We start from the raw sequence: 12,372 nt of genomic DNA on the forward strand, positions 1-12,372 counted from the left end.
AGTTTCTTTTTTTTTGTATTTATATAACTATTTTATAAAATATTAATTTCGTTTCATTTTCATGATTTCAAATTTTTAAAACGATTACAAAAGATAGAAACAAAGAAAATACAAAAATAAAATGATACATATTTTAATTCAAAATTATTTAAAAAAATTAATTAAAAAACAAAAAAAAAACTTCTAAAGTTAAAGATTGACAAAAACACACACAAAAGGAAGCTTTTGACAAAAAATTACAAAATGAAAAGGAAATTTTTTTTTTTTTACATTTTGTTTTGTATCTTTTGCTTTTATATTTCTATTATCTAATAATTTATATTTCAATTAAAAATAAATGAAATCACTACTTTTGATACAATATTATTTTGTGTTTTAGTTTAGAACTTGATTAAAAGAACAAAAATGAAAAAAAAAAACTTATTTTCTAAACCATTTTTTGTTTGTTTAAATATTGAAATGTTTGATTTTGTGCAAAAGAATTTACTCATTTCATTTGCACATACATAGAATATAACGGATGAATATAAATGTATATTTTTTATTTTATATTTTCTTTAATTAAAAAGAAAATTATGTTTACTTATTTAATTCAACGATTTTTTTTGTTCGTTTAAAATTTAACCGAACAAAGAGTTTCATTAATTTTTTTTCGTTTTTGTTTTTAATAATTTTTAACAGAATTAATTAGAATTTTTTAAATGGGAATCTCCAAAATAGATTTACATTGTATTGTTTTTTGTTTTGTTCAATATAATTAATTATATATAATTAATATAATAATATGCAAAGTGACACATAGCGCCCAACCTAACAACCTAAAGACACGCAGCACGTTCGTTCATTCCATATTAACCATTATCACAACATTGACTTGGGGAAAACTCTCGGGACTCATTGAATTGGTTGTTCGTAGCTGTGCCATTCGATCGGCCAAATCAGCAGCGGTATCACAGGTGCCAGGTGGTATCATCCATATTGTTTCTATTTAAATAATAAAAAGTTTATATCAGATGAATAATTATAGAAAAAAAACAATTTTTAAAAAATTACCTCCAAAATACCAGCCATTTGGGGTGCATAGCCTCCACATTATGGCAGGATTCGTTGGGGGTATATCGGCAACTATGTCACAAGTGTCACCAGGTCGTATCACTGGCACCTCAATTTTTCGTGTCTGATTTGGGGACATTAGAAAACAACCGCTTGGCCAATCTTCGTTGCCATCGTTTTGTAGCTTCCATGCTTGCTTAAGTTCAGAGGGACGTGATTGTGCAATGATCTTCATTGATGGTAACGTTTGCATGTTGCAAAAGTCCAGAAAGCAACCGATTGCTGTTTGGAGGTTCCTAAATTAAAAAAAAAAAAATAATAGTAATATTTATACTTAACTTTGCAATAAATTATCATTTTTTTCCATTGTTTGATTTATCTCAATCTCTTAAACAAGAATTACAGAGTCCGTTCATAATGGAACGTTACAAACGAGTTCTGTCCGAATTAAAAAAAGGTAGCTGTGAAGTCGAAACCTAAATATCAGAGCACTTCCCAGGACTTCGTTAAAAGCAGTCCGAATCTGTGATTCTAGGAGGGGCGAAACAAGCCGTTGTTCGAGTTAGAACTATCTCCAAGGTCTTTGAACCTGAAGGAAAGTGTGTTGATATATTTTATAATCATACAGACAAAGAATTAGTTTCTTAAAAAAGGTCATGGTTCACCATTAAGTCGTACACTAAATACCAACTCTATTAAAAAAAATCTTGCAAGGATATGCGGCCATTCACGGATCTATAGGCCTTTTCTTGAGTTAGTTCTTATTTCAATCAGTCGACGTTTCGGGAATGGATATACCCTTCTTCAGGACTCTATTTAATTAATATAAATAAAAAGTCTTAAATATATAAAAAAAAAATGTTATAGGTCGTTTCAAATCAAAAGTCCTGACTCAGAGTTTATTTTCTCCCTTCCAATAAAATTGAGAAGAAATAAACAAAAAACTCAAATTTATTGGCTCATTGCGACAAATCAACTCAAAAATAACAACAAATCATGCTTGTTTGAATGAAAGAAATGCTAGAGAAAAAAATAAACAAACGAAAATTCTGAATTTGTTTATTAATGATTTCTATGGTGACGACTCCAAAATAATTGAAAAATAAAAATAAGATATTTACTGCCCAATTAAACAAATGAAAAGATGTGAATAGAATTTTAAGTTATGAATTGCTATCATATAAACTGGACATTACTGGTCCATCTTCACATAGTCCTATAACAATATCTTCGGCAAAGTTACCCCAACTACCTTCAAATGATAAATAATTAAATAATTGTATGTTTTTTTGTATTGTCCGTGGAAATGGAGTGATGCAAGCCCGGGAGACTTGCTTCCGCTTTCTGAGGCTAACCCAGTGAATCTCACAGACGGATCAATTAATTAAAATAGGGATATCAAGAACTGTTCTTCATTATTTTATCGTAGTTTTAGAAAAAGTTCAGCTGCCTCATAAATGCTTCCTTCCAGTAAGCGAATGAGTTTTTTTTATTTTTGCTCAATTTTCCATGGGACTTTTGATTTGAAACGACCTATACTTTTTAACCTCTTAAGGTTTCTCAAAATTGGTTTGTCAAAAACTACTTAGCTTTTTTAAATCAATGATATTTTAAAATTCAATCATAGAATTATCTTGAAAAAGACGTATAAACAAAAAAAAATAAGAACTAACTCAAGAAAAGACCTATTAGCCCACAAAAACTAGTAGAATTAAAGCAGAACTAATTTCAAATCACGTTAATGATAATCTAATTGTTTTGATTTTTTTATTAATTATTTTTAATTAATTGTTGAAAATACGCCCTCAGAGTGTTTTCTACTTTAATTAATTTATACTGTGTTTATAAATTTTGTTTAACATTGAATTTGCCTTATTTGTTTTGTTATGAAAAATCAAATTAATATTATTATTATTAAAAATCCTTTCAACCTGAAACGTTCTCGTTTTATTTCCTAAAGGAAATTCATACCAACAGCATAATTCATTATTAATATTAAGTAATATCTTTGTAATTAGTCTAAGGCCCAATTTATTCACTCTCCATTATTTTTAAAGGCTCCATTAAAAATTATAAAACTGTCAAATCGCATACAAATTTTAAAATTTCCCTTTTTTAATGGCGACTTTAAATTTAATGGAGTGTGAATAAATTGGACCTAAAAGAGTTCTAATACGTATTATAGACGTTAATAAATAAATATTAGTCTGGTGGAGGCGACTAAAAATTATGTTCTTGCAAATATAAGAGGGAGTTTTTGTTTTAATCACTTTAAAAAGAAAGAATATTGAACGAAACTCAAGAAAATTTTGAAAAGATAAACCAAGAAACTTGACGTCAAAATCACTTATATTATGATCATATCTCACAACTCACAACTGAGTTAAAACAGACCTTTAATTTGTTACGTAATTGGTTATTGCAACCATTATAAAACTCGCAGCCGTACAGTACTACTGGAAGAAGTAGTACCTTACATAACTTCCAGAGAATTTTATAACGTAGATAGCTGTTTATTGAATATAATAGATGGCATGCAGCTCATGATAAATAGGCTGGGGGTATATTGCAATCGATGGAACCTTGAAGTTAACCTGCAAAAATCGAAGATTATGATTTTCAGAGGTGGAGGTGGCAGATATTCAAGAAATGAAAAATGGAAGTATAATGGCCAGACAGTTGATATTGTGCGCGAGTACAAATACCTTGGAGTTTTGCTAACCTCAAACCTAAATATGAAAAAACATCTGGAGGGAAAATTGGCGGAGGCCAAGCGAGCAATCTCCTCGTTATGGGAAAGATGCATCAGGAACAGGTACGTTGAGCACAGTTCTAAACAAAAGTTGTTCCGCTCCACAGCGCTGTCAATACTATTTTACGGGGCGCAAGTTTGGGGGCATTCCTCCTTTGAATCTGTGGAAAAATTCCTAAGGTATTTTGTAAAAAGAATCTTTCGATTACCAAAAAATACGCCAAATTACATGATTTACCTAGAATCAGGTATATCACCTTTGGTAATGGACACCCTAGCCATACACTTCAACTATATTGTAAAGGTAATTGAAATTGAAGATAGTCGGATACCAAAGAAAGTTTTAAAAGCGGCCATCAAAGAAAAAAAACAATGTTCGAAGAATGGACTAATCTTACAACAACATGTGGAACTAACTTGAATATAATTTCAGGAGAGCAACCGTCAAGGCTAAGGATAAAGTTTAATGAGATCCTGGAGCAGTTCGGAAGCGTACTGTTCGAGAGGTATGCATCGGAAGCCAGCTCTTCTCTGTTTAGATGCTACTATAGTCGTCTGAGATACAACCTTCAACAGAACTCGTTTCTTCTCAATAGGAACTCATTAAACAAAATAAACATAATTTTTAAAGCGAGAGGCGAATTGCTCAACCTAAATTTTGTACCACACCGACCAGATCTGCCTTTGCTGTGTAGTCTATGTAACATGAAAGCTCGTGAAGATACATTACATTTTATTGCGATATGCCCAGTGCTGATTGAATTTCGGTTGAGATACTTCAGCAAAAGCAGCATAGAAGAAGGAGAAATGCTCAGCATACTCAACGGCGACCAAGGATGGGATGGACTCTACAACTATATTGTTACTGCACTACGTTATAGAAAAGCTATTCTTGAAGAAGATTTTTAGTTTTATAAAATAGTAAACAAAAAATATTTAACACTTTCTTTATTTTAATAAATGTAATAATATTTCAAAATGTCTGTCTGGTAGACGGCCATATTGGTCATATCAATTAGGCTTAAGAAATTAATATTACAAATTGTTATTATTCTAAGAAATAAAGAAGTCATTAAAACTAAACAAACTAACTTGAATATAATTTCCTGAGTGTGAAGGCTATTTATATGCTACTCTAATGAAAGCTTGTTCTCTAGGTAAAACCCGAGCATCTTAACACTACTATCGTATGGGATGGTATTGCCATCTAGTTGAGAACTCGAAGAGATTCCAAAAGCAATGGCTTTGGATTTTATAGCATTTAGTACCAATGAGTTTTCATTTGCCCAGTTAAGCACCATATTAAAATCCTTGCTTAGTTATATCAGACAATTATTATGATCAGATTTATTAGAAGAGTTAAGCAACTGGACGTCGTCAGCATATATGAAAACCTGAACTATGGTTGACAACTGCAGGCAAACCATTCACAAACATTGTAAAGATGATTGGGCCTAGAATGGATCCTTTGGGAAAGCCCTGATAAAAAGGTAGAATCGACGAAGTTTTCAAGTTAATGGTTATTTGGTGGTTTCTGCCATTAAGAAAAGAAAATATAAGGTTACAAACTGTTGACGAGAAACCGAAATGCTTTTTCAGTTTCAGCCGTAGAAGGATATGGTCAACACTGTCAAAGGATTTGCCTTATACCACTTCGGCTTCTTCCACACCTTTAAAAGCGAAGTGTTTTTATCCTTCAATTGACATTTTGCTATATCGAAAATGACAAACTAAAGTAACCTTGTTCTTGCATTTGAGGGACGATCAGGATGATATTCAAATAGGAAAAAATGTTGGTATTGCTGACAAGATACTTATGAATCTTCTAATTGGATATCGAATGCTTGTTTCACTTAACTCTTTTTTTTTTTTTTTTTAGAAAACTATTGGAATTGTCATGCGGAATGGAACAAATATTGAAGAAAAAAAAAAACAACTCATCTTTAACTTTTATCAAATATTTGACATTCAAAGCTCAGAGGTTAATGGCCAAGGAAAAATTTAGTCCACAATCATTCAAGATCTTCTATCTTAAGAGTAATTTTGAGGTTAAGTCGCGCGCGAACAATTTATTCGTTGTAGTGTGGATGGTATGTGGAACGCGAATAGAGTTTGACAATTCGTAGCAACCAAACTGCAATTCGTAACTACCAAATTGTTTTTACAAATTTTTCTTATTTTAGCAAACAAAATGCAAATTTTAGTATTCTAACATTAGTATCAATTGGTTTCTTATAATTTGAATCATTTTTTGTTTGAAATTGAGTCGTAGAAATGTGTTAAATCTCGTTTGTTCGTCCATTCGTTCATTCGTTGGTCGCTCTCATGTGCAAAGTCCTTTATAACTTTAAACGAGCTAAAATTGTTTATATATATATATATATGTATATATATATATATATAAAATTGGGATCTCGGAAACGGCTCTAACGATTTCGATGAAATTTTCAGGGTTTGTTCATCTAAGCGAGTAAAAAATTTTGGAAGTATTTTTGGAAAAATCCGTCCACTGCCACGCCCACTTTTTTAACATATAAGTTTTTTCGGGAACGGCTCTAACGATTTCGATGAAATTTTCAGGGTTTGTTTATCTAAGCGAGTCAAAAGTTTTGGAAGTTTTTTTTTTTTTGGAAAAATCCGCCCACTGCCACACCCACTTTTTTAACATATAAGTTGTTTCGGAAACGGCTCTAACGATTTTGATGACATTTTCAGGGTTTGTATATCTAAGTGAGTCAAAAGTTTGGAAAGTATTTTTGGAAAAATCCGCCCACTGCCACGCCCACTTTTTTAACATGGAATTTTTTTGGTAACAACTAAGGATTTCGATGAAATTTACAGGGTTTGGTCCCCTAGCCGAATAAAATGTTTTGGAAGTTTTTTTAGAAATATCCGACCGCAGCTACGCTTATTTTTTTCACATGTAAGTTTTTTGGGTAATTGCTTTAAAGATTTCGATGAAATTTTGAGGGTTTTTTCCTCTAGGCAAATACAACATTTTGGAAGTATTTTCTCTTACATTAGTTTTTTTTTCGCGGAGACAGATTCAACAATTTAAATAAAATTTTGAGGGATGATTCCATTTTTTATGCATTGTTCTTTTTCTTTTTGTTACAATAACTAAACAAAATTTTTTAGATCATGACTTTTTTGATCATGTATTGAAACTTTTAAGTAATTTGTTAATTTGGTATCACACATTATCTTTGTTTTACGTTTTTCTTTTGTTTTAATGCGACTATTGTTAACGTATAAAAATAAAATAACTCACAACAAGCAACACCATTGACCTAATGTCAATCTTATAATACATATATACCTAAGTAAAAAAAATAAAGAAGTAAAGCAGCCACTGATACAAAATAAAACAGAGACAGGGATAAAAAATAGTATTTCTTCATACTAAGCTTTGCCGACAAGGCTAAACTTGAAAAAAATATTAACTTTATGTAAGGGTGTCCATTTGGGACCTTAATAAAAAGAGAACATTTTACTCTAGAACCTTTTAAAAAAAGAGGACTTAAAAGAAAAAAAAAACAAAGAACAAAAAAGAGAGTAATTGATAAGAAAAAGCAAAAGCTAACGTCACATAAGCAGAACAAATTTATTTTTCCTAAATAGTTACTTAAAAGTAATGAATCTGGGACACAGGAATTACGTTAAAAATGATCAAATCTTTTCAAAGAAGAACGCGTCCATATTCTCAGTTATTGTAAATCTTTTGAATGGATGTTTAACTTCTCTAGGGAAGTAAACTTTGGAATAACTGCACAAGTAAGCTTTTTAACGAGTCAAAATTTATTTAAATTGTTAAAAAGTACTTAGATAAAAAAAATCGAGCTAAAAGGCAATTAAACTGAGATCCGTGTAGAAAAAGAAATTATAAAATATGTAGAACACTCTTTTGAATTAAAATGCGATGAACACTTTACCTTAACTGTGAGTGGGCAGGGTTTGAGAGTTGAAACAACGAGACAGATTATAGTAACAATCTTGAAAAACTATGGACGAAAATAAAAAAAAAAAACTAAAAAGAGGACATTTGAAAAATAGAGAACAAAAAAAGAATATTAGAGTAATTCCATGAAAAAGTGGACACGAATTTTGAACAAATTATGCAGTTTTTTTTACTTTTTGTAATAGCAAATTACTATTTAAAAACGGTAACACTTTATGCAAGTAGCAAGAAAAGATTCTTTGTTGTATTCCCTTATGGATAGAAATTAAATTCAAGGAGAATAAATAATCTTAAAGCATTTTTAAAGCATAAGCTGCCAACTACAGAAGAATTTCACATGAAAATGACGGAAAAACAAGCCCACAGAAAATTGGATGAATCTAATAGTGACCATGACAATATGCCCTCGTGATTGCTAAAATAAATTAACATTTAAGCAAGCTTCGTTACACAATATTCGATTTAAAAAAAAACTTGAGTGAAAAAGCATCTTTTCTTTACTTTTGGAACCACAAATCGCAGGTAACATGAGTTACCAAAATAATGTAGCGTGAGTTACCTAAACATTTTAAAATGTTTCCTCGAAATATCGAATAAATGTTTGGTTTTGTCACTAATATTAAAAGTTTGTAATTTTTTATGTATGGAATCTTCATTTAAAACAAATTAAGATTCTTAATTTCGCAGAAAAACTTCATACTGTGGGACTCTTAAATCTCGTGTCCGATTTTTGTAACGTGAGTTACCATCATACTTTTATTTATCCCAAGCAAATACTAAAATTAAAGAAAATTTGTTTTGTTAATTATGAAAGTAATAGTTATGCTCCGTTCATGGATAGTAATTTCGTATCAATTTATATTAAAATTAACAAAAAAAAAATTATTTATGTATCGGAAATTTCTGTGAATGTAACGTGAGTTACCATGGAATTGCCCATTATGAAAAAAGAGAGTGTAAAAAAGATCAGAGTTGAAAAAGAGAACATGTTCTCTTTAAAAGAGATGTTCTGGAAACCCTACTTTATGTACACCATCCACTGACCCGTAAATTAAAATTTGAACAAAAAAAGATCTCATTGCTGTAGGCATTTTCGATAATGCAGATTCCTGTAACCCTTCTATCTATTGCTGATCGTCGTATGTGTATTCAAACGTAAATAAACTGGATTATAAAGTGGGAATGTGGTGTTTTGTAACCCGCGAAAAAACTGGTCATTGCTAACTCAAACCCACTCCAAAAAATTGCTGTTTTTTACTGAAAGTTATAACATTAAAAGATACCGAGCAAAGCTCGGTCACCCAGATACTTTAACTTAACAATACTCACCAATTGCTCATCTCCAGAAAGAACCTTGCCGACTCCTTATTCATCTGATTGTTCATTAATGTTTGAAATTGATTTATCAGATCTTCATGATCCGTTGTTCCCAAACAACTGAATTGTTGCAACAAACACGAATCAATATCAACTTCAGCCGAAACTGGAGTTGGTGGCGGTGCTTCTATCGCTTCCATCGGTCTCCTCGGAAAATCCTGAATCGGTCTTCTAGCAAAATCTTGCATTGGTGCTGTTGTATCATTGAAACCATTCATTGGAAATGGTTGCACGGAAGGGAACACCAATTGCGGAGGCTGTTGCGGCTGTTGTGGTTGTTCTTGAGATTGTGTTTGTTGCTGTTGTTGTTGCTGCTGTTGGGGGTCATAACTCTCACTGATGTCCATTTTTTTATAATATATATTTTATGTGTTGGTTTTGTTCGCTAGAACTCAACTTTATCTGTAAAATTTTACATTCTTTTGTTTAAAAGACAGATTTCTTCCCAATTATATTCCAATTAAAAAAAAAAAAAACAAAGAAATTTATATACTTACTGTGTCTAGAGTTATCGCTTTTATAGTTTCTTATTATTTATTATATTTTTGTTCTTCTTTATGTAGAGTTTAGCAAAGACTGTAGAAAGGAACGAAATACAAATAAAAAAAAAAAAAAATGAAAAAGAAAACTTCTCGCAAGAGTTCTCTAGTTGGGATTTTTTGTTCGGTTTGTCGTCGCTCTCTCTCTCCAACAGTGACCAAACAAAAATATCGAAATCGAAATAAACAAAAATAAAAGAAAATTGATGAGATATTTCACAATGTTTGTATCTGATAACGTGTATTGTTCTATTTTGTTTAAGTTGCTTGCAATAGAATGAATTTCTTTTTTTTTTTTATTACAAAAAAAAAAAGGAAAATGTTAAAAAAAATTTATCAGCACACAAAAAATGACACTTCTCTTTTTTGGAAAATGGAAACGGGTGCTCATCTTTTTTTTATATATAGAATTTTCCATTTCATTGAAATTTTGACATTTGTGTGGAAAATTTTGGATTGTGAATGATGCTCGTCCATTTTGTTATTGTTTTGCCTTGAAAAAGTATTGTTATCTCTTTCTTTCTAAGGGGAATTTGTTTTATTCTTATGGCTTGTGGGAATTATTCACAATAGAATTTTTTTTAATGAAATAAATTTTGTTAAAAAAAGGTGTGTTTTTTTGTTTATCTATATAGATTTTGTGCAAAAAAACGACATCGAGATTTTTGAAATCGAAACAATTTACGTGTTAAAAACAACAAAAACTTTATCTGTATAGATTTTTGAAAAATCCAGATAATTATCCAGATTTTACTTTCTCTCGAGTCTCGATAAAAACAGTAGTGCCAAGGTAGTTTAATTGTTGTGTTCATACAGAAATATCTGAAATTATTAACAAAAAAAAAAGCGGAGAAAACGAGGTTTGAAAAAAACTCTCATAGAAAAAAATAATCAAAAATTTGTTTGACATGGTTGCATTGAAATGTTAATATCTCGAGATATACGCAATGCACTTTTCAGATAAAAGTCTTACATGAATCCTGATAAGATTGTTGAACAGATATGTATATAAAATTACCAAAGTTTTTTCGAAAAATTAGAAATAAAAATAAAAAAGTTTTCACTTTTGATTATAAAAAAATCGAAAAAAAAATTCAATATGGCTACCTTCAAACGCTTATAACACAAGAACGACGCAACTAATGTTAATGGTCATTGTCTTAAAATGTAGCTAAGAATATACAGATAATTTTTGGTTTTTTGTGAAAAAACAATTTTTTTGAATCAACATGGATGCCATGGCCATATGAAAATTTTTGTTTGCATCCAACATGGATGTAATGGCCTTCCCACTTCGGAGTTAAAATTTAAAAAAAACAAAAGCAACATTTTTGACAGACAGCTGCCAAAGTATATGTACAGTGGTGCCAAATATTTGCATGGATTTAAAAAATCTCGATGTCGTTTTTTTGCACAAAATCTATATAGATAAACAAAAAAACACAGCTAATGATTTTAAATTATTCATCAAATGGTCCTATACTGCTTTTTATTTTATAATAGGTGTTTTTTTTTATAATGACCGGGCTAAATTGGACAAAAAAGAGTGTGCCTCCACTAGGAATAAATGATTGCAAGAAATATATGTCAAATAGCCAATATTTCGTGTGGAGTCCCCTTATGTATGTCTATTTTTTTTTTTTATTTTTAGACATAATTTGTCTGTATTTATTTCTTGTCTTCTGAGAAAAAATAAATAGAGAAATAAAATTTTACGTTTGATCTTGATGGCATCCCAATTACACTAGACACAAAATTACTCTCAAGACGTCAAGTTTGGACACTTATTTGAAAACTTTTAAGTAACTTTGCTTTTTTCGTTTTCAATTTTATATTATGCTTTGATGACTTCGCAGAGAAATAATGTCTTGTGAATATCTCTCACTCGTTTTCTGCAATTTTAAGTGATGTGTTGTGTATTGTGTTTATTTGTTTGTTTTTGAGGGCAAAATTTAACTAAAACATTATTATTAAAAAAAAAAGAATAAGAACAAGTATAATCATCATACGAAATAATAGGTGTGTTTTTTATTACCACCGGTCTTAACTGGACAAAAAAAAAACGCAGTCGGGGCTAAGGAATTTACATGTTAAATGCAACAACACTTTAGCCCCTTGGGCTTAGCTGCTAAGCCCGGAGAATTCTCTGGGCTTAACTTTTTCAACAGATTTAAATCTGTGCTACCAACTCAACTTGTTCGTAAATTGTTTAGAATTTGTTTAAAAACATCAAAACTGATGTTTGGAAGGACAATTATTATTTTAAATATTTATTCAATAGTTAATTGAACTTTTTTTTTTCAAAAACACACAAGAAACACCAAAAGCGAAAAATATGACAACTTTATATTTTTTTGTGTCAGCTGATTTCGGAACATTTAGTATGCAGTGCTGCCAATTTTTCTCGCTAAGCCCCGAGACGTTTTTTTTAACCAGTTAAGCCCGGTGGTAATAAAAAACACACCTAATGTATTGATAAATTATTTTATATTTTTTAAACTTCGTTATTTGCTCAGGGATATCATGGCGAACAATTAAATTTTACGACATAATTTGCCAACATAGATTAAAGGCTTGGCCACACTGGAGGGTATGCGGTAGCGGTACGGGTAGCGGTGAGGGTACTTGTATGAAAAAAATTCCAAACTGACACATCAACGTTCAGGTGTGGAATTTTTTTAGTACAAATATCG

At 30.6% G+C, this 12,372-nt stretch overlaps 1 protein-coding gene across 2 annotated transcripts; it reads right to left on the reverse strand.

Moving 5' to 3' along the window:
* Positions 1-351: 351 nt before the first annotated feature.
* On the reverse strand, positions 352-10,029 carry LOC129911393 (protein ILRUN). Of its 2 annotated transcripts, XM_055989195.1 has the most exons (4): positions 9,638-10,029; positions 9,093-9,542; positions 1,054-1,349; positions 354-984 (listed from the first exon to the last, which is right to left on the reverse strand). In XM_055989195.1, exons 2-4 carry the CDS (start codon positions 9,485-9,487, stop codon positions 842-844), a joined length of 834 nt encoding a protein of 277 aa, XP_055845170.1. In that variant the 5' UTR covers positions 9,488-9,542; positions 9,638-10,029; the 3' UTR covers positions 354-841. The 2 variants fall into 2 exon arrangements, with proteins under 2 accessions (XP_055845171.1, XP_055845170.1); XM_055989196.1 differs by lacking the exon at positions 9,638-10,029 and having other exon boundaries at positions 352-984; positions 9,093-9,559.
* Between the last annotated feature and the right edge of the window lie 2,343 nt (positions 10,030-12,372).

This window comes from Episyrphus balteatus, chromosome 2 (genome assembly GCF_945859705.1).
Source record: "Episyrphus balteatus chromosome 2, idEpiBalt1.1, whole genome shotgun sequence".
In the NCBI taxonomy this organism is placed as follows: Eukaryota; Metazoa; Arthropoda; class Insecta; order Diptera; family Syrphidae; genus Episyrphus; species Episyrphus balteatus.

What these genes read in the sequence shown, in the direction of transcription:
- LOC129911393 (XM_055989196.1), bottom strand. Translation starts at nt 9,487, where the DNA reads ATGGACATCAGTGAGAGTTATGACCCCCAACAGCAGCAACAACAACAG. An exon ending in TTTCTGGAGATGAGCAATTG is followed by an intron (nt 1,350 to 9,092) that starts GTGAGTATTGTT and finishes TTTTTAATTTAG; the next exon opens with GAACCTCCAAACAGCAATCG. An exon ending in AAATGGCTGGTATTTTGGAG is followed by an intron (nt 985 to 1,053) that starts GTAATTTTTTAA and finishes TTATTTAAATAG; the next exon opens with AAACAATATGGATGATACCA.